At 52.5% G+C, this 26,824-nt stretch overlaps 1 protein-coding gene across 2 annotated transcripts in view; it reads left to right on the top strand.

Annotated features, from left to right (window-relative positions):
- UBE2K (ubiquitin conjugating enzyme E2 K) overlaps positions 1-26,824 on the top strand; it is a 400,326-nt gene that overhangs the window by 174,237 nt on the left and 199,265 nt on the right. For both annotated transcript variants that reach the window (XM_069631775.1, XM_069631776.1), the window contains one exon: positions 18,727-18,826. In XM_069631775.1, the coding sequence (XP_069487876.1) occupies positions 18,727-18,826 (100 nt within the window). The remainder of the gene's footprint in view (positions 1-18,726; positions 18,827-26,824) is intronic.

The following is a 26,824-nucleotide window of genomic DNA, read 5'->3' as shown; positions in this document are numbered from 1 at the left end:
CTCGCTGCCTGCCGCCCGCCCTCTCTCTCTCGCTCGCTGCCTGCCGCCCGCCCTCTCTCTCTCTCTCTCTCTCTCTCTGCCTGCCTCCCGCCCTCTCGCTCGCTGCCTGCCTCCCGCCTTCTCGCTCGCTGCCTGCCTCCCGCCTTCTCGCTCGCTGCCTGCCTCCCGCCCTCTCGCTCGCTGCCTGCCTCCCGCCCTCTCGCTCGCTGCCTGCCTCCCGCCCTCTCGCTCGCTGCCTGCCTCCCGCCCTCTCGCTCGCTGCCTGCCTCCCGCCCTCTCGCTCGCTGCCTGCCTCCCGCCCTCTCGCTCGCTGCCTGCCTCCCGCCCTCTCGCTCGCTGCCTGCCTCCCGCCCTCTCGCTCGCTGCCTGCCTCCCGCCCTCTCGCTCGCTGCCTGCCTCCCGCCCTCTCGCTCGCTGCCTGCCGCCCTCTCGCTCGCTGCCTGGCTCCCGCCCTCTCGCTCGCTGCCTGGCTCCCGCCCGCTCGCTCGCTGCCTGCCTCCCTCCCGCCCGCCCTCTCGCTCGCTGCCTGCCTCCCTCCCGCCCTCTCGCTCGCTGCCTGCCTGCCTCCCTCCCGCCCTCTCGCTCGCTGCCTGCCTCCCTCCCGCCCTCTCGCTCGCTGCCTGCCTCCCTCCCGCCCTCTCGCTCGCTGCCTGCCTCCCTCCCGCCCTCTCGCTCGCTGCCTGCCTCCCGCCCTCTCGCTCGCTGCCTGCCTCCCGCCCTCTCGCTCGCTGCCTGCCTCCCGCCCTCTCGCTCGCTGCCTGCCTCCCGCCCTCTCGCTCGCTGCCTGCCTCCCGCCCTCTCGCTCGCTGCCTGCCTCCCGCCCTCTCGCTCGCTGCCTGCCTCCCGCCCTCTCGCTCGCTGCCTGCCTCCCGCCCTCTCGCTCGCTGCCTGCCTCCCGCCCTCTCGCTCGCTGCCTGCCTCCCGCCCTCTCGCTCGCTGCCTGCCTCCCGCCCTCTCGCTCGCTGCCTGCCTCCCGCCCTCTCGCTCGCTGCCTGCCTCCCGCCCTCTCGCTCGCTGCCTGCCTCCCGCCCTCTCGCTCGCTGCCTGCCTCCCGCCCTCTCGCTCGCTGCCTGCCTCCCGCCCTCTCGCTCGCTGCCTGCCTCCCGCCCTCTCGCTCGCTGCCTGCCTCCCGCCCTCTCGCTCGCTGCCTGCCTCCCGCCCTCTCGCTCGCTGCCTGCCTCCCGCCCTCTCGCTCGCTGCCTGCCTCCCGCCCTCTCGCTCGCTGCCTGCCTCCCGCCCTCTCGCTCGCTGCCTGCCTCCCGCCCTCTCGCTCGCTGCCTGCCTCCCGCCCTCTCGCTCGCTGCCTGCCTCCCGCCCTCTCGCTCGCTGCCTGCCTCCCGCCCTCTCGCTCGCTGCCTGCCTCCCGCCCTCTCGCTCGCTGCCTGCCTCCCGCCCTCTCGCTCGCTGCCTGCCTCCCGCCCTCTCGCTCGCTGCCTGCCTCCCGCCCTCTCGCTCGCTGCCTGCCTCCCGCCCTCTCGCTCGCTGCCTGCCTCCCGCCCTCTCGCTCGCTGCCTGCCTCCCGCCCTCTCGCTCGCTGCCTGCCTCCCGCCCTCTCGCTCGCTGCCTGCCTCCCGCCCTCTCGCTCGCTGCCTGCCTCCCGCCCTCTCGCTCGCTGCCTGCCTCCCGCCCTCTCGCTCGCTGCCTGCCTCCCGCCCTCTCGCTCGCTGCCTGCCTCCCGCCCTCTCGCTCGCTGCCTGCCTCCCGCCCTCTCGCTCGCTGCCTGCCTCCCGCCCTCTCGCTCGCTGCCTGCCTCCCGCCCTCTCGCTCGCTGCCTGCCTCCCGCCCTCTCGCTCGCTGCCTGCCTCCCGCCCTCTCGCTCGCTGCCTGCCTCCCGCCCTCTCGCTCGCTGCCTGCCTCCCGCCCTCTCGCTCGCTGCCTGCCTCCCGCCCTCTCGCTCGCTGCCTGCCTCCCGCCCTCTCGCTCGCTGCCTGCCTCCCGCCCTCTCGCTCGCTGCCTGCCTCCCGCCCTCTCGCTCGCTGCCTGCCTCCCGCCCTCTCGCTCGCTGCCTGCCTCCCGCCCTCTCGCTCGCTGCCTGCCTCCCGCCCTCTCGCTCGCTGCCTGCCTCCCGCCCTCTCGCTCGCTGCCTGCCTCCCGCCCTCTCGCTCGCTGCCTGCCTCCCGCCCTCTCGCTCGCTGCCTGCCTCCCGCCCTCTCGCTCGCTGCCTGCCTCCCGCCCTCTCGCTCGCTGCCTGCCTCCCGCCCTCTCGCTCGCTGCCTGCCTCCCGCCCTCTCGCTCGCTGCCTGCCTCCCGCCCTCTCGCTCGCTGCCTGCCTCCCGCCCTCTCGCTCGCTGCCTGCCTCCCGCCCTCTCGCTCGCTGCCTGCCTCCCGCCCTCTCGCTCGCTGCCTGCCTCCCGCCCTCTCGCTCGCTGCCTGCCTCCCGCCCTCTCGCTCGCTGCCTGCCTCCCGCCCTCTCGCTCGCTGCCTGCCTCCCGCCCTCTCGCTCGCTGCCTGCCTCCCGCCCTCTCGCTCGCTGCCTGCCTCCCGCCCTCTCGCTCGCTGCCTGCCTCCCGCCCTCTCGCTCGCTGCCTGCCTCCCGCCCTCTCGCTCGCTGCCTGCCTCCCGCCCTCTCGCTCGCTGCCTGCCTCCCGCCCTCTCGCTCGCTGCCTGCCTCCCGCCCTCTCGCTCGCTGCCTGCCTCCCGCCCTCTCGCTCGCTGCCTGCCTCCCGCCCTCTCGCTCGCTGCCTGCCTCCCGCCCTCTCGCTCGCTGCCTGCCTCCCGCCCTCTCGCTCGCTGCCTGCCTCCCGCCCTCTCGCTCGCTGCCTGCCTCCCGCCCTCTCGCTCGCTGCCTGCCTCCCGCCCTCTCGCTCGCTGCCTGCCTCCCGCCCTCTCGCTCGCTGCCTGCCTCCCGCCCTCTCGCTCGCTGCCTGCCTCCCGCCCTCTCGCTCGCTGCCTGCCTCCCGCCCTCTCGCTCGCTGCCTGCCTCCCGCCCTCTCGCTCGCTGCCTGCCTCCCGCCCTCTCGCTCGCTGCCTGCCTCCCGCCCTCTCGCTCGCTGCCTGCCTCCCGCCCTCTCGCTCGCTGCCTGCCTCCCGCCCTCTCGCTCGCTGCCTGCCTCCCGCCCTCTCGCTCGCTGCCTGCCTCCCGCCCTCTCGCTCGCTGCCTGCCTCCCGCCCTCTCGCTCGCTGCCTGCCTCCCGCCCTCTCGCTCGCTGCCTGCCTCCCGCCCTCTCGCTCGCTGCCTGCCTCCCGCCCTCTCGCTCGCTGCCTGCCTCCCGCCCTCTCGCTCGCTGCCTGCCTCCCGCCCTCTCGCTCGCTGCCTGCCTCCCGCCCTCTCGCTCGCTGCCTGCCTCCCGCCCTCTCGCTCGCTGCCTGCCTCCCGCCCTCTCGCTCGCTGCCTGCCTCCCGCCCTCTCGCTCGCTGCCTGCCTCCCGCCCTCTCGCTCGCTGCCTGCCTCCCGCCCTCTCGCTCGCTGCCTGCCTCCCGCCCTCTCGCTCGCTGCCTGCCTCCCGCCCTCTCGCTCGCTGCCTGCCTCCCGCCCTCTCGCTCGCTGCCTGCCTCCCGCCCTCTCGCTCGCTGCCTGCCTCCCGCCCTCTCGCTCGCTGCCTGCCTCCCGCCCTCTCGCTCGCTGCCTGCCTCCCGCCCTCTCGCTCGCTGCCTGCCTCCCGCCCTCTCGCTCGCTGCCTGCCTCCCGCCCTCTCGCTCGCTGCCTGCCTCCCGCCCTCTCGCTCGCTGCCTGCCTCCCGCCCTCTCGCTCGCTGCCTGCCTCCCGCCCTCTCGCTCGCTGCCTGCCTCCCGCCCTCTCGCTCGCTGCCTGCCTCCCGCCCTCTCGCTCGCTGCCTGCCTCCCGCCCTCTCGCTCGCTGCCTGCCTCCCGCCCTCTCGCTCGCTGCCTGCCTCCCGCCCTCTCGCTCGCTGCCTGCCTCCCGCCCTCTCGCTCGCTGCCTGCCTCCCGCCCTCTCGCTCGCTGCCTGCCTCCCGCCCTCTCGCTCGCTGCCTGCCTCCCGCCCTCTCGCTCGCTGCCTGCCTCCCGCCCTCTCGCTCGCTGCCTGCCTCCCGCCCTCTCGCTCGCTGCCTGCCTCCCGCCCTCTCGCTCGCTGCCTGCCTCCCGCCCTCTCGCTCGCTGCCTGCCTCCCGCCCTCTCGCTCGCTGCCTGCCTCCCGCCCTCTCGCTCGCTGCCTGCCTCCCGCCCTCTCGCTCGCTGCCTGCCTCCCGCCCTCTCGCTCGCTGCCTGCCTCCCGCCCTCTCGCTCGCTGCCTGCCTCCCGCCCTCTCGCTCGCTGCCTGCCTCCCGCCCTCTCGCTCGCTGCCTGCCTCCCGCCCTCTCGCTCGCTGCCTGCCTCCCGCCCTCTCGCTCGCTGCCTGCCTCCCGCCCTCTCGCTCGCTGCCTGCCTCCCGCCCTCTCGCTCGCTGCCTGCCTCCCGCCCTCTCGCTCGCTGCCTGCCTCCCGCCCTCTCGCTCGCTGCCTGCCTCCCGCCCTCTCGCTCGCTGCCTGCCTCCCGCCCTCTCGCTCGCTGCCTGCCTCCCGCCCTCTCGCTCGCTGCCTGCCTCCCGCCCTCTCGCTCGCTGCCTGCCTCCCGCCCTCTCGCTCGCTGCCTGCCTCCCGCCCTCTCGCTCGCTGCCTGCCTCCCGCCCTCTCGCTCGCTGCCTGCCTCCCGCCCTCTCGCTCGCTGCCTGCCTCCCGCCCTCTCGCTCGCTGCCTGCCTCCCGCCCTCTCGCTCGCTGCCTGCCTCCCGCCCTCTCGCTCGCTGCCTGCCTCCCGCCCTCTCGCTCGCTGCCTGCCTCCCGCCCTCTCGCTCGCTGCCTGCCTCCCGCCCTCTCGCTCGCTGCCTGCCTCCCGCCCTCTCGCTCGCTGCCTGCCTCCCGCCCTCTCGCTCGCTGCCTGCCTCCCGCCCTCTCGCTCGCTGCCTGCCTCCCGCCCTCTCGCTCGCTGCCTGCCTCCCGCCCTCTCGCTCGCTGCCTGCCTCCCGCCCTCTCGCTCGCTGCCTGCCTCCCGCCCTCTCGCTCGCTGCCTGCCTCCCGCCCTCTCGCTCGCTGCCTGCCTCCCGCCCTCTCGCTCGCTGCCTGCCTCCCGCCCTCTCGCTCGCTGCCTGCCTCCCGCCCTCTCGCTCGCTGCCTGCCTCCCGCCCTCTCCTTCACCCTAACCCCAAATTTCACAAACCTGAAGAATATTGACTGTCTAGCGAAGCATCAATTTACTGAGGCAGTGAAAATACAACTCATATGCAAGAAATATTTGATTTACCTTAAGCTTGTGGTGGACATTTTATCTCTCAGCCCAGCATTTCATGCTGTAATACAAATGTGTTGTATTTTCTGCCGTTTTAAGATCTCATCAAATACATGGTTGTGTGAGAAAACTGCACATTTCAGTCCATTACCTTGTATGGTGCGTTGGTTGTGCTGTAACTCGAGAATCTTTAGGCGTAGTAACTTGGACTTTTTTTACTGCTGTCAAACATCCATTGACAATGTTAATTTGTTTATTTAATTGGTAGTCCTCTTTCGTTGTAAGCACTTGCCCCCTTAGGTTAATGTTGCCTTTGTAAGTCACCCGTTTACTTATATTCCTTGTTTTTTGTGCCTGGTATATGTCGACATGTTTTGCACCCTCATCAACTGGCTTACTATTTGTTTTCATCATTATGCTATTACACAGGCACCCTTCATGGGAATGCTTCCGCCATCTGTACATCAGTTATTGTATGTCATTTCTGATTGAAATTGACGTCTGAATTACAACAAAGGTGCTTAACCATAAAATGTTAGTACAGTACCATGGTTAGTGAAAAATCTGAGACAGTAAAAAATCCAAACACTAAAAAACCCTACCCAGATCCAACCTTAAAGTTTGCAGAGTTTACCTTTTTATAATACTGTCATAGATGCCCAAGGGTGTACCCTACTACCCGACTTCATGCTAGGCAGTTAGCATTTTTTTTTTGGTGAATACCAAGACAATTGCCCAAACCTACTTTCTGAATAAACTTTCCCAAGTAGATAGTCCGTTGCGCAAAAACTGCTGAATGTCGAAAACCATGTGACTTGAGGGCACTGGAATGGAAGGTCAATATGTTGTTCTTGACTTACAAGTGCATTATGGGAAAGACGGGCGTGATGCAGAAGCTTTACTGAACGTTTATCTCTGAAGAGTGTAAGTCATTTCTGTTGTATCAAAACTGTAAGTCAACCTTCAACACTAACTAGTGTATTGGGCGGGCTTTAACGTGTTTCCCCAGGGAGTGGAAGGTTTGTTAATCCCTGTGTGTATGGAGGTAGAATGGGAGGGGGTCTAAGGGTTCTTCTAAAGCTGGGTGTTGTGGCTTGCAGCCAGGGCTCAGATAATATATTGAAGTGGGGGAGTATTTTACTTTGTATATTTTTTGTAGCTGGAAGTAAAATGATTTGAGGGTAGATTTGGAGGGTAGAAGGGATTGCCATGTCCAATGTTGGTATTTTGCCGACAAGTAAAACATTTAAATCTCTAAACTATGTATTCTGTTGTAATCCATATGTTGCACCTGCTAGTTATTTCAAATGAAATGATGCAGCACCATAAAGTTCCTCTTCACATGAGCAAAGAATACTTCATGCGACACCACTCGCTGGTACCACTGAGGTGAACTGCGTAGGTGGACACACACAGGGAATCTACATAACCAAATATTTGCGATTGATTTTTTTTTTTTTTTTTTTAACTACTTTTAATATTACAAGTATTGGCCTGTTTTTAGGGAGTAAAATGCGGTTGTACACACTGCCTTTGCAGCTCTCCTATTGGCTTTACAGGTGCTGTAGTGGAAAGTTGATTTGCCACCCCACTCAGGCCAACAGTCCCCCTTTTAAATGCTTTTCTGTTCATTTTGTAGTCCAGAATGGCTGGAAAAAGTAGGCGTGCCTGTAGAAGAGACGGTTCAAAATGTCCTAAACCATTTCTGGTGACTGGCAGTGGAAACAGAATGGTTGATCGTTGCCCACTGAAGAACTTCTCATCAGAAGGGTCCCATGTCAGCAGATTGTTGCGAATCACCAGTTCTGATAATCTGCCTGATATGACTGCACCCAAGGGACCTCATAGTTCTAGCTGGCCTCGGACATAGGATGGTAGGTAAAATGATGGATGCGCAGGTGCCCAGTCGGCACCTTCCAGGGCAGACGAGAATAGAAGAATATGGTCCGCAAGGACACAGTCTGTACATGCTACTCAGCAGACATTGTGTCACCTTGCAGTGGGAGCACATGACACAAGGAGGGAAACAACCTTCACTTTTATTCTTTTCCCTACGGAAGTCTTCTACATAATCCTCTGGAAAACAAATTTCTGAGGCTAAGTGTGTATTCAGGATTTGAAGCACTGAATACAACATAGATAAAAGCCTCCTTCCTTTCTATTGGGCCTGTCTGGCATGTTTCATACCAAAGGGCTCTTGACTAATTATCATAGAGTCCTTGGAACATCTGTAATTCCGAGCCACGATGAGCCTCCAAAGATTCAAGAGCATGAGAGGGTTTTTGCACTTTGAAGACAAAGATGCACTTAAGGGAAGCATCTATAGTGGACATTGAATATTTAGACTGAGTGTGGCACTGCTTCAGAAAGGCTGTATTCCCAGGACAGACATGGCAGTTGGTGGGCCTCGCAGGCCAATATCCTTTTTTTTTAAAAAAATACATCCCCAATAAACCAAACAAATAATGCATCAAGATATGGTTGTGTTGTCATGCCACCACAGGGGTCAACATTTAAGATTCCATGTCAGGGAGCTAAAACTAGCTTCCGAGTGTCGAGCATCGCTGAGTAGGCAGTAGTTACACATAGAGCATGGATCTAGTACACAGCGTGCCACAAATCCAACTTTCAAATGTGGTGCAAACTTTACTTGTCCTTTTTATATACAATCTATTAGGTTTTAAAAGTCTTCTAAATTGCTTTCTTTATACTCATTCCCAAATACATAAAGTTAAGTGTCACATAGGTATGTTTGTATGGCATCAGTTGGACTAGGGAGCCAAAAGTAGCTCCTGGTGATGAGACCACCAGGGGGCACAGGAGTATGGCTGCCTAAACGTGCCCACCCTGGTTCATGGTGAATGATTGAGACGTCTCATCCCACTTTCAAACCCACCCTCCGAGCCGCAATCTTCGTTGGTGTGGGAGTGTGTGGTGAACACTACGACTGTGTTACTGGTCACAGACATCTGGCCCATGCTCTTGGTCCCTGCTGTTCGTTCCGGCCGGAGTGTTGGGGAGGTGCGCCAGGACTCCCCCCATGGGGGAAGGCCTGGTGAGCGATCAGCACTTACCCCTCGTGCGAACAGGGGGGGAGGCAACTGGACTGAATAAGGGCATGGACAGAGTCGCTGGCACTGTGAGCAAAGAGGGGCCCTGATCTGAAGGGTGCCAGGAAGTCATTGGGTCAGGTAGTCACACAGCACTCACTTGGAGACACAGGAAATCCTCTGAAGTACTTGGGACTGACCCTTCACACTCTACATGAAAGTACTGTTCCTGTATGGATTTCGGGCAGGTTAGGTGTAGGTTGATGCCTTAGTGGGACATCGTGTTGGGACGTAGCCTAGTGCGTTCCTGTCAGCGTTGCGTGCATTTAAGAGCACAGGGCACCCAACTGACAATATGGTGGTGCGTAGTGAAGGACTAGAGCCCATATCCGATGAGGGTGGACTGTGCAGCTGCCATAGCACATGAAGGGGTCTGTGGGAGTGCCTGGATAGTCCCCTGGATACGGTGGATGCGTCCATAAGATAGACATGGCCTCCAAAGAAGACGTCTCAAACGTCTGGAAATAAAGGCGTTGCTGACAGACCTATGAACTTCATAAAGGAGTGGAAGGAAAGAGTGGTGGAACAGCGGATGGAAACCCTGGAGAACAATCATGCATCCATGGAAATACTAGACGAGACAATTAAAGAACTGGAGAAGAGTAACAGGGAAAAGTCCTTAAAGCCTGAAGGCAGGGAATGGCGTAATAATGTCTGTCTTTTGGGCCTTCCACAAACCAATGGTGAGTCCGCCAAGGAGCAAAGTCAACCTTGTATGGAAAGCACTTTTAGGTGGTGAACCGCAAGAGCCCATCCGGAGTGATAGAATGCATAGAGCGGGAGGACCATCGACCGTGATCATGATATCATTATTATACGGACAGGATGGAGATCCTGGCGAAGGCCAGGGAAGCAGGTGTGGTGAAGGTTACATATTCAACTTTGGAACGTAAGAGATGGTGCAGACCCCTGAACACCTGTCTCATGGAGAAGCACTGTAGGTACTGTTGTGGTTACCAGTTAATCTTTTGAGATTGGCCGCACTACTTTTTCAGTGACTGATGCAGAAGAAGCTATTCATTCTCTAGAGTAGTTCCAAGGGGAGCGGTTGGTGCGGGAGGACTCTCGAAATAGGGCCAAGCAAGGGAACTTTTTGACCAACTTTCTCAGAAGGTGGAGCCCAGAGGAAGATGTCCAGACTGCAGAAGTCTCATAAACTGTTTCCGACAACAGGCAGGAAGCATAGCCCTTACTCTGTTAACTGGTTGTTCCCCTGCTGTGTCCCTTTCCTTTCAGATCCCATTGTTCTTACTCTGTTAACTGGTTTTGTTCACTTCTACTTGATTACTCTTCTCTTGTCCCTTTGTGCCCTTAGTTTAAATTAGTTATTACTTAATAACTTGTTCTTGTCTCGGTCGGTCTCGCCTGCTTGCACCCCCTTCCCCTCTTGTGTGTGCCCAAGTCTCTCCCCCCTTACCTTTCTCCCACTACTCCCCTCCCTCCACCTTGCTCTTTCCTCCACCTCTGCATCCCATATGGTGCTCCGTTTCTCCTATCTTCTCTTAACTGCTTCTCTATTGACTATCCTGCCCTTCTCACGAAGTCTTGTAGGATGAAGTTCACAAACGATATCCTGTTCTCCAACCCAGGCCCCTCTATCGCTGACAGACACCAGCGCTTCCTCCAAACAGACCCTCACTGACATCCTCTTTGTCGTTCCTTCGCCAGACCTATGGACTCTCATATGGTTTCTGTGCTATCTCCTTTCTCTTCCTCTCTCATTAATGCTGGCACCCGGTAGAAGTCCCTCCTTCCACTCCTCTAAGGTCATCATTAATGTTTACCTGAATGGCACCATCTTGGTCCAAGGCCCTCAGGCCAACCTCCTCCTCTTTGATAGACGCTTCCCGCGCCTTATCAATTTCCTTTCCTCTCCTGCTGTCCCTCCTTGGGCTTCCTTGCCTCCTTCTGCCACCTCTGTAGCGCCCTCATCCTCCTCCTTGGCTACCTTGCCCGCTCCTCCTTCCTCTTCTGCCCTCCTTCAGGCTCCTGCTTCACTACTACTGGAAGTACCTCGGATTTGTACCCCTCCCTGGAAATCTTTCAAGGGTGTTTATTTATAGTGCGCGCCACACCCTGAGGTATCTGGGCGCATCACAAGAATATGCACATTCATGGTTAAAGAAAGGGTAGTACACACAGTAATTACAAAAAAGGCATGTGGCAATTATATCGATACACGCATAAAGTGGTATGGAAAGTTCATAAAAAGTACAGTATAGCAGATAAAGATAAATACAAGTTTATACAAGTCGGGGTATAGACTGGGAGTGGGAAGTGTGAGATGAGGGAGTAGACACCCCTAGGTATCTGACGCAAGGGGGAAGAATGCTCCGACAAACCTTGCAGGCGAGGATGAAGGTTATAGTGAAACTATATATGGGGAACATAGGTGGTCTATTGCGGTGTGTCTTTGGAGAGCAGCCATTGTTTGGTGTCTTTTCTGAATTTGTAAAAGGATTGGTCAGTTTGTAGTGTAGGGGGAAGGGAGTTCCATAGTTGGGCAGCCATAACTGGGAAGCTACTTCCCCCTGCTCTTTTTGGTTTGCATCTCGGCACCCTTAGGCAGCCGATATTAGTCATCCTGGTTGGTCTGATGGGGTTGTTTCTCACACATTCTTCTGCCAAGTATTGAGGGGAAGCGTTGTTAAGGCATTTATAAGTCAGGGAGACTGTTTTGAACTGGATTCTTTCTTGGATGGAAAGCCAGTTAGTAGTAGAAATGTGTTGACTATAAACTATAAAACATGAAGCTACAACAATTGGTCACAGGAGCAACACACTTAGCGGGACACACAATCTTCGCCAAAATAAATCTTACCACCACTGCACCGCTAGTACAGATACTCTGGAGCGACCACCTCATCATCCCATTTGTGATCATCCTACCAACTAAAGCAGCAAAAGAAACTTAAAAGCTGTCAAAGCGAGCAAATTAATAGAACAACTTGAAGTCACAAAACCAACTACCACTAACCTGGACGAAACTGACCTCAATGGAAAAACAGAGCTACTTCATAAATGGATCGTTGGAACTATTGACGGCATCTCCTCTGAAAAACCTTTCACCCAGTCACGAAAGAGAGCAATGGAAAAATGGTTTACCCCACTGTTGAGCACCATGAAAAAGAACAAGAAACTCGAACTGGAATGGAGGAAAGAATTCAACCAAACGGAGAGCACAATTCCAATGACTGTTCCGATCTTACAAAAAAGAAATTCAAAAGGCCAAAAAGAAATGCTACGACAGAATCACCAAAGCTGCCAACACCCAAAAAGAACTGTTCAACATCAGTAATGAAATGAGGAACCCACCAGGATGCAACACCGCAGTACCTTCCCAGAAACAATGCAACGACCTAGGAGACCACTTCAAAAAAATCAGCGACATCCATCAAATTATACAAAGCAGACTGGTCAGCCCAAACACGCAACCAATCCTGCCAAAGGAGGAAGCACAGTATAAACTCCAAAGCTTCCCACAAATACCAGTAGAGACATTAGTCAAGCTGGTAAGACCTAGCAATAAGGCACGATCGCTCATGGACCCCTGCCATCCAGACATTTGCAAATCCTTCCACACATTGGGTGCACCACTGGAACACTACAGAAACCTCTTTAACCTGTCAATCGCAACAGGGAAAGTACAGAAATCCTTCAAATCATTGCACATCAAACCACTCCTCAAGGACACGAGAGGAGACATGGAAGACCTCTCCAACTACAGACCTATTTCAAACATCCCCTACCCAGCAAAAGCACAGAAACGGCAGTCCTATCTGTCTCGGATGAAATAAACACAAACGCAGACTGACAAACTGTGCCCTAATACTACTCAACCTCTCTGCAGCGTTCGAAACAGTCAGCCATGACATATTCATCAAAAGAATAGAAGAAATTGGAGTAACACTTAGCCATGCTCTGGATAGAATCATTCCTAGCAAATGGAACGGAAACTGTCTGGATAAAACCCTTCATATCCGCTCCACGGGACACCGACTGTGGAGTACCACAATGATTATCCCTATCCCCACCGTTCTTCAACATCTACCTGGCTCCGATAATCAAGATCATCAAAAAACACAACCTTACGTGCTACAACTACGCAGACGACACCCAAATCTTCTATAAAATGAAGATACACACGAAGAGAACACAATGCTCGGAGAATGACTCCAAGAACTCTGACTATATGAACACAAACAGCCTAAAACCCAACCCAGGCAAGACTGAAATCATGATTATATCAAAAAACCCGGCAAATAACATTTATATTCCATGGCCCACAAATAGGAACAGCACCCATGCCACCGAATTGTCAAAAACCTTGGAATCCTAACGGACAGCGTGCTAAGAAATGTTTTTTCCTCCAACACTCGGTAAAACAAATCTACCATTACTGTCTACCCATAAGACACTGACGATCGCCCTCATGTCAAGAATTGACTATGCAAACAGCCTCTTCCTCGGAATGCCAGAGCACTTACTAACAAAACTGCAAAGTATCCAAAATGCATCGGCCAAACTCCTCAAACTATCACGAAGAGATCACATCTCCGCAGCACTAGAAATGTTACACTGGCTTCCAATCAAACAACGAATCGCGTTCAAAACAATGTGCATAACGCACCGAGCAATCCACGGCCAAGGAACAGAATTCCTACAAAAGAAAATAACGATTTACCAACTGACAACACTCTGATCAACCAACGACATCTGCCTAGAACCAAAACCTGACCCAAGGAAAAAGCTGGGAGGGTGTGGGGAATACTCGGTCAACAAGTTTATTCGGATTGAAAAAAATCCATCAAACACAAAGCAAAAACAACACGCAAAAAGCATTTACGATCAATAGACCATATGCTCGAATGGTACAGCAAAGAGTCTCTTAGGGAAAGAAAAGGGTGAAACATAGGCCCCCATCACCCTCTGGATAACTCCCCTTGCTGGGCCTGACGCCCAAAAAGCCTGTCCGGTCATGGCCATGGGAGTGAGGTTTGCCCCAGACAGGGGGTTAGTCCTCCTGTTTGGCCTCATGGGTGATATAGAGCCTAAATAAGAGTGTGGGCTGATTAGAATTCCGCCCCCTGGTGTCCCTCCCGTCCCCCCCCTTGACCCAGAACCCTGCTCGCCAGTCTCCAGTCCCAAAAGGCCAATTCCACTATCTCCTCCGAGCTCTTGCCCACACTGGCCAATCTCCGACAGCCTACCAAGGTTTCCCTGGACACAAAGGAACATCCTCTCATGGATCGTAACCAGTGTGCACTTTTGTTTACAAGAGACTCCCTGGACTCCAACATGTTGTTTTCCATTTTGGTACCCCGTGAAGATACACTGTAGCTCGACCATTCTGGTCTTGAACAGGAGGCTGAGATGGACCGACTCTGTGCCGTGGATCAAAGGCAATCTTCCCCTCATGATTAGGGCTTTTTAGGACTACTAGACTTTGGGCAAATTCCACCACCCCACCAAGCTCACTGTGCTTGGTGCCGCCAGCCCTGGGATCTTTTCCAATGTCCGAATGTGCAATCTCAGACAACAGGCTGGGGCAAGAAGATGTTGAAGCTATAGTCTCGGGACACAGGGGGGCTTGGTCTTTGGGGTGTACCAGAGGGAAGTCAGAGAGACCCTTACAGACAATCTGAATGGGAAAGGGCTCCCCCTCCCTTTGCTCCCTCCCCTTAATGGCTATTAGTGTTGTAAGCAAATTTCTAATAGCAGCCAACTCAGCCAAAACTTGGTTGCACTTACACCCCCCGAGTGACAGATCCGCCTCGACTGGGGGGTTAATAACTGGCCCTACAGCCGGGGAGGTTTCACATTTCGGTTGCTTGGACACCCCAAGTGGAGATAGGTAGAGAGAGGGGCTGGCCAATGGGCACACTGTGGGCATAGGTACACTCCCGAAACTTCTGTTGCCCAGGGAGAGATTGCACACAGGGTCGTCAATAAATGAGCTGCCCCCCGCAATTGGGCTAGCCAGAGCGGAGCTAGAAAGTGTCTTTCCCGGGCTGGCACGAATGATAGAGCCTGGTGACAGGGTGGAAGCCACGATGTTGCTAGCAGGAGTGGAGCTTACTGAGGTATAGCTGCTGGCTAGTACTCAGATTCCTGCAGTGTCTCCCTCATTGGACTCCGGCATCTCTGTTCCGGGGCCAAGATTTCCGGAGACGGATAACGCCTTGGGGGGGACTGAGACTCAAGGTGGGGACAAGGGGAGAGAGCACATTTGCAGTAGATGGACGGGACAACGGGCCAGGATGTCTTCCTCGGTTGGGGCCTATGATAGCCTGGTCCTCCTGAGGCTTAGAGGTACAATCCCCTCCTACGCAAGGATCGGACAGACTGCCATGGTTAGTAGGTATTGAACCTTCCCTGATCCCTAGTCCGGCAGCTATACTGTCCCCATGTGGCAGCCGACAGCCCCCATCTTTCATCACTAGTGAGTGTTCGGGGGAACATGGGAAGGGCTCACCCCCATGAATTAGGACAGAGTTTTGCACATCCAGTATTAGAGCTTTGGCTGGCGCTCCCTTTTGATCCTGGGAGCGAAACCTCTTCACAGCCAGGACCTTTCGCTTGGGTTTGGGACCACTCTCTTGGCGGGCAAGAAGAACCTCTGAACAAAACGAAGGGAGGGGGAAGGGTGAGAGTGCTGGTAATGGAGGGGGGGGGTTTCCTTGGTGGGCCATGAGCTTTCAAAGTTCTTAGGGACTTGAGGAGTGACATTGCGTGTTTAGTGGGTCCACACCAGTGTTTCTGCCCTCTTGTCCAAGACACACAAACAGCTCCTCGTACAGTCCCCCGCCTGCACTTACTTCACCCTCTTCTCCCAGGTGGATCCAGGCCGAGCCTCCCTCTTCACCGCCGAAACACTGTGTCCTTGTACCGCCTCGGGGTCAAAGGGACAAAGTCCAGATGGTGCACCTCCACGGGTCCGCAAGCACCCTCCGCAGGATGTCCACACCCGGGCCCTTGTCCCCGCGGGCTTCACCCTGGCGGGCCGTGAGTCCTGGGGGAAGTAGTGAAGGGGGCATGGCTTGCACGCAAGTATGGAAGCCCTCCTGGGCCAAAACTGCATCCTCCGTGGGATGCCAACACCCGTGCCCTTGTTCCCGCGGGCTTCACCCTGGTGGGCCGTGAGTCCTGGGGGAAGTAGTGAATGGGGCGTGGCTTGCACGCAAGTATGGAAGCCCTCCTGGGCCAAAACTGCACCCTCTGTGGGACGCCAACACCCGCGCCCTTGTCCCCGCGGCTTCACCCTGGCGGGCCGTGAGTCCTGGGGGAAGTAGTGAAGGGGGCATGGCTTGCACGCAAGTATGGAAGCCCTCCTGGGCCAAAACTGCACCCTCTGCGGGACGCCAACACCTGCGCCCTTGTCCCCGCGGGCTTCACCCTAGCGGGACGTGGGTCCTGGGGGAAGTAGTGAAGGGGGCGTGGCTTGCACGCAAGTATGGAAGCCCTCCTGGGCCAAAACTGCACCCTCCGCGGGATGCCAACACCCGCGCCCTTGTCCCCGCGGGCTTCACCCTGGTGGGCCGCGAGTCCTGGGGGAAGTAGTGAAGGGGGCGTGGCTTGCACACAAGTATGGAAGCCCTCCTGGGCCAAAACTGCACCCTCTGTGGGACGCCAACACCCGCGCCCTTGTCCCCGCAGGCTTTCACCCTGGCGGGCCGTGAGTCTTGGGGGAAGTAGTGAAGGGGGCGTGGCTTGCACGCAAGTATGGAAGCCCTCCTGGGCCAAAACTGCACCCTCCGCGGGACGCCAACACCCGCGCCCTTGTCCCCGCGGGCTTCACTACGAGGAATACTACTTCTCCCCTGGCAGCAAAAACTTGGAACACCTGCCCAAAAGACATAAGAAATGCAAAGGACCTTCAGGATTCAGGAACTACTCAAAACTTGGCTCTTCACCACAGAACCAGAGTGAAATTGGTACCTCCTCTGCGGGACGCCAACACCTGCGCCCTTGTCCCCGCGGGCTTCACCCTAGCGGGACGTGGGTCCTGGGGGAAGTAGTGAAGGGGGTGTGGCTTGCACGCAAGTATGGAAGCCCTCCTGGGCCAAAACTGCACCCTCCGCGGGATGCCAACACCCGCGCCCTTGTCCCCGCGGGCTTCACCCTGGTGGGCCGCGAGTCCTGGGGGAAGTAGTGAAGGGGGCGTGACTTGCACGCAAGTATGGAAGCCCTCCTGGGCCAAAACTGCACCCTCTGTGGGACGCCAACACCCGCGCCCTTGTCCCCGCAGGCTTTCACCCTGGCGGGCCGTGAGTCTTGGGGGAAGTAGTGAAGGGGGCGTGGCTTGCACGCAAGTATGGAAGCCCTCCTGGGCCAAAACTGCACCCTCCGCGGGACGCCAACACCCGCGCCCTTGTCCCCGCGGGCTTCACTACGAGGAATACTACTTCTCCCCTGGCAGCAAAAACTTGGAACACCTGCCCAAAAGACATAAGAAATGCAAAGGACCTTCAGGATTCAGGAACTACTCAAAACTTGGCTCTTCACCACAGAACCAGAGTGAAATTGGTACCTCCAAAGCCATAACACCTCGCAAGGCTAACCCCAATGGACAGGGCCCGTTGCTGGAGACTAAGGAGCATTAAACACGAACACCCAACAGGACAGGGAGCGCTTAGAATTCATAGGGAGGGGACCACCCCTAGATTTTCATGGAGACGATGCTAGGCAGAGCCCTCTTACGACCAAAAAACAACGGATAACCTTTGCAATCTTAACCCCGAGTTGGAAAGTCCGTTGCCTCCTGCCCCTATGGATCACTAGAAAGCCTCGGAGATAGGCGACCACCTCGCACAGAACCAGGCGAATGAACCTCAGAGGAATGGTCCAGCAGAGACAGCAAGGCCAAAGACACCCAAGACAGATGCCCGAAAGAACGAGATAACCCCACTAACCCATCTGCTGAAACCTCAACTCTTGGCACACGTCTCTCAAACGCTAAACAAACACAACCACTCTCCTGCACCGCAAACGGCAAGCACTTCACTACTACTACAACAACAAAAGAAAGCACACATGGTCTCGCACAACAGCACATGGGAGCCCATACGTCCAGAAACGGCACCCATGCTCAGCGAACGGTGGTAACCAAACTGAAGCTGCCAACATGACACCACAAATCTGGCGCTACCTTTATTCTGCTACACCCTACTAACCGTTCCTACCCTCCTAACTTTCAAATCCGCCGGAGCGCCAGGGGACCACTCCGGTGGTGATAGTGCACAGTATAAATATCCTTTAAAATAACATATTAGTTTGGTGCCCAGGTCGCCCCTGCCAAGGCCGGCCCTGAATTCAAGGATAGTACAGCGGTGGGCTAGTGCAGAAAGGGGGTGGGGTTATCGTGAGCTGATGTTCTGTGGGAGGTGCATCTTGATATATGATAACGCACCTGTACACACGTGTTTCTAGGCACGACAAGACAATACGGGGGGAAACGAGGGAGATCTTACTAGGCCTTGTGTCATTCAGATTGCCCAAGTGCAGGGAAGAGTGAAGGGCAGAAGTGCCAGGGGGAGAGGGGAAGGAGGAAGTGCAGTTAGCTAAAAAGTGCAGCCAGCGTGTGGCTCATAAGTGCAGAGAGAAGCGACTGTAGAGTTGCAGATACAGACCCTTAAGTGCTGGAGAGCCCGGAGGTAGTGCGAGGGCACTGGACATGTAGGAGCCTGTGCCCAAGTTCAGAGGGTGACCAGTGCGCGGAGCAGTTGGGTGCATCAGTAGGGGAGAGGAAGAGAGAAAGTGGAATAAAAAAGGAAGGACTTAAGTTGCTTTCAGAACCGGAGCTGGTTCTGCTCAAGTTCAGAGAGGCATGGAGGCTGTTCCGGAGGGAGGCCCCAGCTGCGGAGATAGATCTGCCACCAACTCTCTACTGGGAGAAGCGTCTGACCCTCAGAGTTGGAGGTGGATGAGCGGAGAGCTTGAGAAGATGTTTTGGAAGCGAATGTAGAGAAGTCCCAGGCCCCAGAAATTACTTATTCAGGATCAAAATGTTTCCCTTTTTTGTCAGTATACTAAAAATTATTTTCCAGTTTAGCATTCATAAATGTAGTGATTAGTACTATTGTGATGTTGACCAGTTAAGTCTAGAATGTGGAGGCTGGGGTGGAAAGAAATCTATACACCAGGGTTACAATATTTAGTAGTAGATCTGTGCAAAGTGGTCTATTTGTCTTAACTGTTGCACATTTCTGTTATAAAGGGAGAATTAATGTTACAAAGAAAACCTTGTGAAGTTTTATATTGAGTTGTATCTTATTTTGATGTAATTCAGTTATGTCTCCATGCCTAGTCTGTAATATGATAATCTTGCAAATGGCCTCTTAAAGTACTATTGAAGGCAAGGAGTCTTGACTCGTGTGTTATGAGAACATGAAGCTTGGACAGGTAAACTAATCCACTGCATATTTCACAATATAAATGTATCCCCTTTCTTCCAGGGCAGCTGCCATGACTTTGAGAACTGTACTGTTATCGTTGCAAGCCTTGTTGGCGGCAGCAGAACCAGATGATCCACAAGATGCAGTAGTTGCAAATCAGGTAATGGATGACTTCCTTAATTGGTTTTTGAAAGGATCACAGGAGGGATGGCAGAAGTAAGATGTCCTCACTTCTCTTAATGAGGCCTCTGGAGCAGCTCTCCAACATTGTGCACTGTTTGTTTTAGCAGTTGAGGCATTCAGGCAGCTGCCTGATAGTACTGTGCTCCAGTAATTTCATAAACTGGGTAATGGGGTGAGCTTTCAATTTCTCTTCTGTCCATAAGAGTCTACAGAGTTTCTCCCTCGGAGTTCCCACCTTGACGGTGCAGAAGGTGAGCCTGCAGCAACTGATCTATGCCCCTAACCCAGCCAAGGCTTTGGATGCCTGTAAGAATGTAGCTGAGTGGTCATTGTTGAGCTGGTTCTCTTCCTGCCAATGCAGGCTTGCAACACTGCTCTTTTGGTTCTGCCTGCTTGCGTGTTTCCATTCCTACGTGGATCTGGCACTTATTACCTGTGTTGACCTCTATAGGTGTGGAGCATACTTGCTTCTGTCATCTGGTACTGTGTACGGTGAGTCCTCCTAAATTCAGAGGTTACCCATGGTCTGCAGTGTGCCAGAAGTATGGCGTAGGTGCATTGTAGCCTTCTGCACTGACTGGGAATACACAGAGAAACAACTTGTCATAGGTCCTGTTGTCCTCCAAGGAAACTGACCTTATGTTAGGGAGAATTCTCAGAAATGTGCTAATTCCCTCCACCTTAGAGACCCCCAGCAACTTTGCTGGATTTTGAGGACTTGATTTTTTTAAACCTGGAGAGAGCGAGACCCTTTTTCCCCACTCTCTCATGTATTTTAATGTGATTTCTGAACTCTGTAGTGATTGGCCGGCTGGCTGTCCGGCAAGGAAAGCCATCCTGCTGGGTGATTGACAGCTAGGCTGGAATGAATGGGAGAGAACTGAATAAAAGGCGAGGCTTTTGGCTTGGAAGGCTGAGTCGACCACTGGACGAAGGAACAGAAGAAGAACTTGAAGACGCCTGCTGCAACTCCTGGACCGTTGGTTTGCCCGGTGAATCTCTGCTGCTGTACTGAATCTCAAAATCTGTATCGACAGAGAAGCCCCTGCCAGGACGACTGCTCTCCTTGAGTTGGTGGGACCAATCAACTCCAAAGTAAGCTACCTGGACATTCTCTTTGAGCTGGTTGCCTTTCCACAGAGCTACTGCTGGAAACCGAATAGCCAGAGATAGGAACACCAGATGTGTGCGTTGCTTTTTAGTTGGTAAGAGCTCCAGGAAGATCCTCCGGACTCCCAGAAAGCAGGACTGACCGAGCCTGAGCCCCCTCAACAGAGTGCGGCACCCCAGAAGCAAGCAAAGTCCATCTCGACAGCCAGGAACCGCGGTGTTGCTATTTGCGATTGTCGCAAGGAGCTGAAACACTGATATGCCACTTCTTGGAAAGAATGCCGGTTGCGAGCAGTGACCGTCCCATAGCGGTGCAGGAGTCCTCAGAAGTCCTCCCTCTTGTCCCCACGACTGAGGCGCAGGAACAGAGAGATCTGCAGAGCTGCACAGGAACAGAAGTCATCTGCTGCACTTTTTCTTCAATACAAGGTACTGTAAAGTCTGAGAATTTACCTCTTGTTGTAGAGTTGCTTGCATCTTCTACTACTCACAAGTCTAAATGGCTTGTGGCCCTACATTGATTCTTCTTTTCTTCAAAGACTTCTAAAACATGGTGCAAAGACTTTTCCTACTTACCTACCCAAAGTGCTTCAGCCCATATACGACTTTTGCCCATTAACTCTGGCTTAACCTATTATAACTGAATGACTCTGCTAAGTGGGTCTTAAAGTATTTGCCTGCTTATGAATATTTGTGATCTCTTGTTTGTTCGAATAACCTTTTCCTTTAACCAATTTCTAAAAGTATTCTAAATGCAACAGTAAAATATCAATGTCCCCAGCAACTCAGCTATTGAAGTCACCTGAGGGTGTAGGTTGTAGGTTGCGACTGTGTGCCATCCCAAAAGGTTCTTCACTGATTATAGAATCTTAAGAGTGTGTTTTGAAGTGTATTTGAGTGTTAGTTTTATATGAAGAAGGCTTACTCTAACTGACAAATTAATAATTATTTATTCAAGAAACCTTGTGTGTAACTGTTTATTTGAATACTTGTAACTGTGAATCTCTTGTGTAACTCCCCTACAGCTCTCATTGACCCCTCTTGAGATAAGCCTGGCTGCTCAGACACACTACCAACCTGTGTAGTACAGACTTGTACCAAAGGTTGGGTTCCTATTGCCAGGAGGTCAGGGTTGTTGTATTGCAATCTTGCCTAACACCTTAGGTGTGATGTTTTCAATCGCTTTCATGCCTAGGATATGGAAAGCCATGTCTTAACACCAACTTCAATTGCTGGCACCATAATCTGGGTGAAATGTCTTCCTAAATGTTTCAGTTTAGCCCGTCAGATTATTGCTTAGTAGGTGCAACAAATTCTGAGTTCTACCTCCCTAATACAAAGTGCAAAGAGGATAGACATCTGCCTAATCTCTGTTGTGGCAGCATTGTGAGAAGGCACAAGCACGTCCCCTTCATCGGCCCCCAACCGCCCTTGCCTGGTTTGAGTTCCTCTTATGGAACGTCCTGTAGTTGGACTGACCATGAGAATAGTATTAAAATAAAACGATTGCCAGTAAGTTGGCTCAGTTGAGTGCTCATTGCTGAAATGGGTGATTTTCAGGTCGTAGTTTTAAATCCTGGCATTGCCAACTCAGCCTTTCATCCTTCCGAAGTTCATGATTACCAACTTAAGTTGGGTGATTGTATGTAAATGTTCTATTTGAAAGTCTTTTGGTGAAATCATTATTCTTGAAATGAAAGTGCATAAATCTCTTGAGAACCTCGCCAGTAAAGTCAAACCTATTCAAACTTGTTTTGATGGATAATAAAGCAGGGTAGCAGGAAGCTAACAATTTGAAAGGGGGAGGCGGGCAGCTTTGCTATTAGATATCATTCCAATTCTTCACGATAACAGGGCACAATTCTTCGCCTCTCCGGGAGCTGCATGGGAACTCCTTGGGAAGCTACAGAGGAAGTGTCCAAGCCAAAAGGCATCCCAGAGGATGGCACCTCTGTCTGGGGTGGCTGAATGAATATTTCTAATACATGTGGCTAAGTGCAGAGCTTTTGCCATTTTCCTCATTGTGTGGTCCAATCAAATGTTGTGCTACTCTGGCATGTGGTCAATAGAAGGATGTTCTCATTGTTAAGCCAATAGAAGGTGTTTTCTCAAGTGGCCCTGTGTCCCCTTGATTCCCCATTGTGAACCATATTTGTATTCCCAGTTGTTTGGGTTTTGATTGTTTTGAGACTTGGGTGGTTTGTCAGTATTTTGCATTGCTCTGTATGAGAGGGGCACTGTACTCTTTCTGTATGTTGCATGCTTGCAGTACTTGCTGAATCATTTTGTATGCGGTTATGTTGGTGAGACACGTATTTGGTTTAGGTCAGGGATAAGTATTATATGGGCCATTTGAGAACCTTATAGCCATTCGTTGTCCACCAAACTGATCTAACCTCTGCTGCCTCACCAGGCACTGCAGCGATGAAGCTGATAAATGTGGGCTAAGTGCTGGATAGTGGGAGAAGAAAACCATTGTTCTTGTGTGCATTGCAAAAGAAGTGCTTTGTTTTCTTATGTTACGCTCCAGAGTTTAGCATTTGCTGAAACTTTGAAGTATTTTTATTTTACTGTTAAATTCTACTTCAGGATGAAGGCAGGTCACGAGTAAGCTCTCTGCCACAGTCCCGGCGTGATAAATGGGAACAGCTAAAAATATGTTTACATGGTGGGGGAAAAAACAGTCATAGGATTTGGATTTTGAATTCAATTATTTTTGTGCATTGACCATTTGCAAGATGCAGCCTTATATGTGCAGGTGCTGCAATAATGCACAAGTGTAGTCTCCTAATACCAGAGTATTGCTATCCAATGTCCTGTAAATCGGATGCATGGTATAGTCGCCAAATGAAATATTTAGCCTTGCGTCCAGTTGCTGCCATCACATGCCAAATGCATCTTGAAATGCCAGTTAATTCCTTATACAAGATGTAGTCACAGTTTGTAGGGTTTAGGCCTTCCCATGTCTAGTGGCTGTCATTAAGCACAGGCTCCACTGTTATGTTGAGTTTTCTAAAAATGCTTTATGGGCCTTTTAATGCCATTTCCGGTGACATTCATTGTCCTGTGAGGGAGTGAAAAGGGTCTGTGCATTAGAAGACAGATGAAATCTAACAGTCGTTGCACACCTACTGAAGTATTTGTAGTTTTGGAAAGTCTTAACTGTTTGTGTGCATGGGAGGATTAACGACCCTGACGCGAGATCGTAATATAAAATACAGCAAAAGGGGTCCATCTATGGACACTTCGGTCCCCTGCACACCTAAATACTTGATCAGCAAAATTTTAATACACTTAAAATTCCATGTTTTAATGTTAAAATTCCATGTTTATCTTCAATGTCATATTCAATGCACACAACTCTAAACGTATTTGTGACATCTTTATTCTGTAATGTTCAAGAGGAGGCCAAAAACGTTCTCTCTGCGTTTTGTGGTTGCTTTACCAATCTGGAGAAAATAAACCTATAAAACAAGATCCATAAAACAAATCAAGAAGTAGATCAATGATCTATGTATATCTCATAATACAAATATATCTAATTATATCATCTTCAATACAATGAAAATATTGTGAATATTACACCCATCACCAGTATCCACATGCCAGGGGTTGTACAGATAAAATATTATGGTTTACTGTGAACAAGCCTTAGTGTATCATGCATGGTTGGCTAAACGTCATTACTGCCATAGACGACAAACGTCATATTGCAAACACCTTCACAGGGTGGGCACCCACGCATGTAGCGGGGAGAGAATATTGAACAAGCCTAAGTGGCCTCTTATGTTCGTTCCAATTTTAAGTGAAGACTGGTAGCAAGGATCTGGGAGTGACGAGCAACAATGGTAAGTTCACTCTTAGCATAATTATATTCAAATTCCTATAATGTGGAGCCATTCTCACCTCATCGTTCCTATCCCAAGAGTGTAGAATTCTGCTATTCAATCGCTTCTCTTTATGTGCTCAAGAATGAATCTTTATTCAGCGTGTGATCACATACCGCAAAGAGACATTTCTGCTAAACAATCGATACCAATATTATATATATATATATATATATATATATATATATATATATATATATATATATATATATATATATATATATATATATATATATATATATAATGCACCTTCAAATGTATCCCACATTGTTAATGCAAGCGGTGTGTATATATATTTCTAAGGCTTGTGGAATCTGCTTAGATCACATGCTATGCGTAGGCCGACACCTAGTGGAAGCTGCCGAGTTATTGTTTTCGAAACTCGGAAAGGGACGTTGACAGGGTGTGCCTGTAATACTATACCTCAGGGCCGGTCTTTGTGTCGGACAGCTTAGGCGGCTGCCTGACCTCAGTCAGCCTCTAGGGGGCGCTGCACCAGCAGTCCTCAGCACTAGACTGACTCCAGCATTTGTATTAGCTCGCCTTGAGCCGGTGCTCCTGCAAGGCCAGGCCGCACGCACCAGCCAGGCCAGCCACATTCATATTTATAATGTTAAGAACATATATTAGTAGCACTGTAGCCTCGGCCCTCGGGCAGGGCAGCAATTGGCAAATTAGCAACATTTGTTGCTTTATTCACTCCCCCCTCCCCCTCGCGGGCGGCGCCAGTGCTGGTGGCACCAGCCAGGCCCATGGGCACACGTCCAGCGTGCCCTCCTCCAGGCTATGCGCACACACTGACGGTGTCACAGCAGGATTGATTGGGGCTGGCTGGTGTTGTCGGGCCCCCGCCATTATGGAAAAGAGGAGCAAGTGGGTACGAAGCAGGTAACTGTTTGATATTTATCAGTACGCTTACTTGTCTGCAGTGTATTTTTGCCTGGATAGTAGGATCTCCCCCGAGTGCGATCCTCACATGTTGGCAAGTATGTGCCAGAAACCAGAGCTGTAGCTGTCGTACCACAACCCGTGGCACTGCCAGGCAAGAGGAAATAGCCGGTGTAGTCCCTGCACTGTGCGTGCCAATGTGATACCCCCATGGCACTGGCTGCCAGGGCTTTATACTCCATAATATAATCTGTGATCGTGATATGCCTTCATATACTCAACACATAGCTTTTGCACCTCTTGGGACCAGCGACACAGCCTTCCAGTTTGACATTTACCTCCAATGTCCCCACACCCCCATTGCCACTGTGCCTTTCAGTGCGATACTCACTATTGACAATGTCTTCCAAAGTGTGATATGCTCAATGGGTGGCACATGTGATGCTGCAGCTGCTTTCTAGTGTGACACTGAGCTATAGTGACGAAGCCTTCTGATGTTCCACTGAATCAGAGTGCCACTATGGAATGTGCGGATGTCTGGTGGAGTAGTACTTTCTGGTCAAAACCGTGGTGTACTCCAGTTGATATGTCGTTGAATGTTGAGAACTGTATTCTAATTCTGTCCACCTGTATTGCTTTATCTCTCGGTACCTTCATTTGTAAATGTGTGATGTAACAAAAAATAGCAGTGCATTGTCCCACCTTGTACTATCAATATTACATTACTTCTCTATCATATTCGCCTTTTACAGTAGTATACTGTATGTAGGGGGAGGCGAGCCACGAATGAAGTCCTGCTACTTGACCCCCACCCAAATGCAATGCGCCCGACGCCATACGGTATCATTCACACCCCATTCAACTTTTTTGGTAACGTTAATGGTAGATGGCATTTTAACACATAGACATAAAACTGCAAGACCGTTACAGATGCAGGAAACTGATCCATTACAGCTCTGTGTGGCAAAATACCTCCTAATTTGCATATGGATTACACCAACAGAAGTGACTTTACAGAAAAGGACATTGCAAGGAGCATCATCACTCTTTGATACTTGGAGGCACCAGGGATGTGACTTTAGAATAAGTTCATAGGTAAGCCAAGTGGCAAATAACTTTGCGGTGCCAAATACCTAAATTGCACCATTATTATATATGGAGCAACTCTATAGTCATTCTATTTTTTATAATAGAATGATATATTAACATAAGCTTGAAGTGAATCACTTATGGAGATGCAGATAAGCCACAGTGCTATTTAATGATTTGTCCAGGATCACACACGGTTAAATGGTGGAATCGGGATGTGGACAATTTGAGCATTGTGTGTATCTTGACTCGACTCTCAAAAAACAAATGAATGCCACCATCTCATCCATAGCCTACACCAATAAACTTCTCAATGCCTGCAAACCTGTCTTATCCACCAACAATTGCCTCAAAGTGGCAAGCGCCCTCATATTGTCCAAACTGGACTGCTACAACACACACCTCCTCGCCTCCACGAACCACAACTTGAACAGACTACAGACACTCCAAAACAACGCCCTTAGATGCGCCCTTAATCTCCCACGCCCTCTGCTAGAAAGGAATTTCACTGGCTCCCTATCAGTGAGAGAATTAAACTACGAGCACTGGTCATTACACACAAATGCCTCTACCGGACAGCCCCACGTTACTTATGGGACAAATTTACGAGACAGAACTCTACCAGACCAACTAGATCCCCATATCTACACCAGCTCAACATCCCAAGGTTCAACCTGAAAACAGGTGCGGGAGCTAGCTTTCCCCTGCTAGCAGTTAAATCCTGGAATGCCTGACCAATGACAATCGGAGCTTACACATCGTTCTGGTCGTTCCGTGCCAAGGTAAAGGAACTACTCTCAATCCAGCAATAGTGTTAACTGCACTTAGCTAAATCCTGAGCTCTGCTCTCTCTGTATCTAATGTATAATTGTGCCTAAGGCATGCCGCCAGGTATGCTTCTCTGACACTTGTATACTTGTAACTAATATATGCCTCTTCACAGACCACTTTGTAACCGGGTCCTTCACACTAACTATTGTACTGTATCATCCTATGTTGTA

This window comes from Ambystoma mexicanum, chromosome 6q, assembly GCF_040938575.1.
Source record: "Ambystoma mexicanum isolate Mex_15411 chromosome 6q, UKY_AmexF1_1, whole genome shotgun sequence".
Taxonomy (NCBI): Eukaryota; Metazoa; Chordata; class Amphibia; order Caudata; family Ambystomatidae; genus Ambystoma; species Ambystoma mexicanum.
This window is presented reverse-complemented; position numbering and strand designations above follow the sequence as displayed.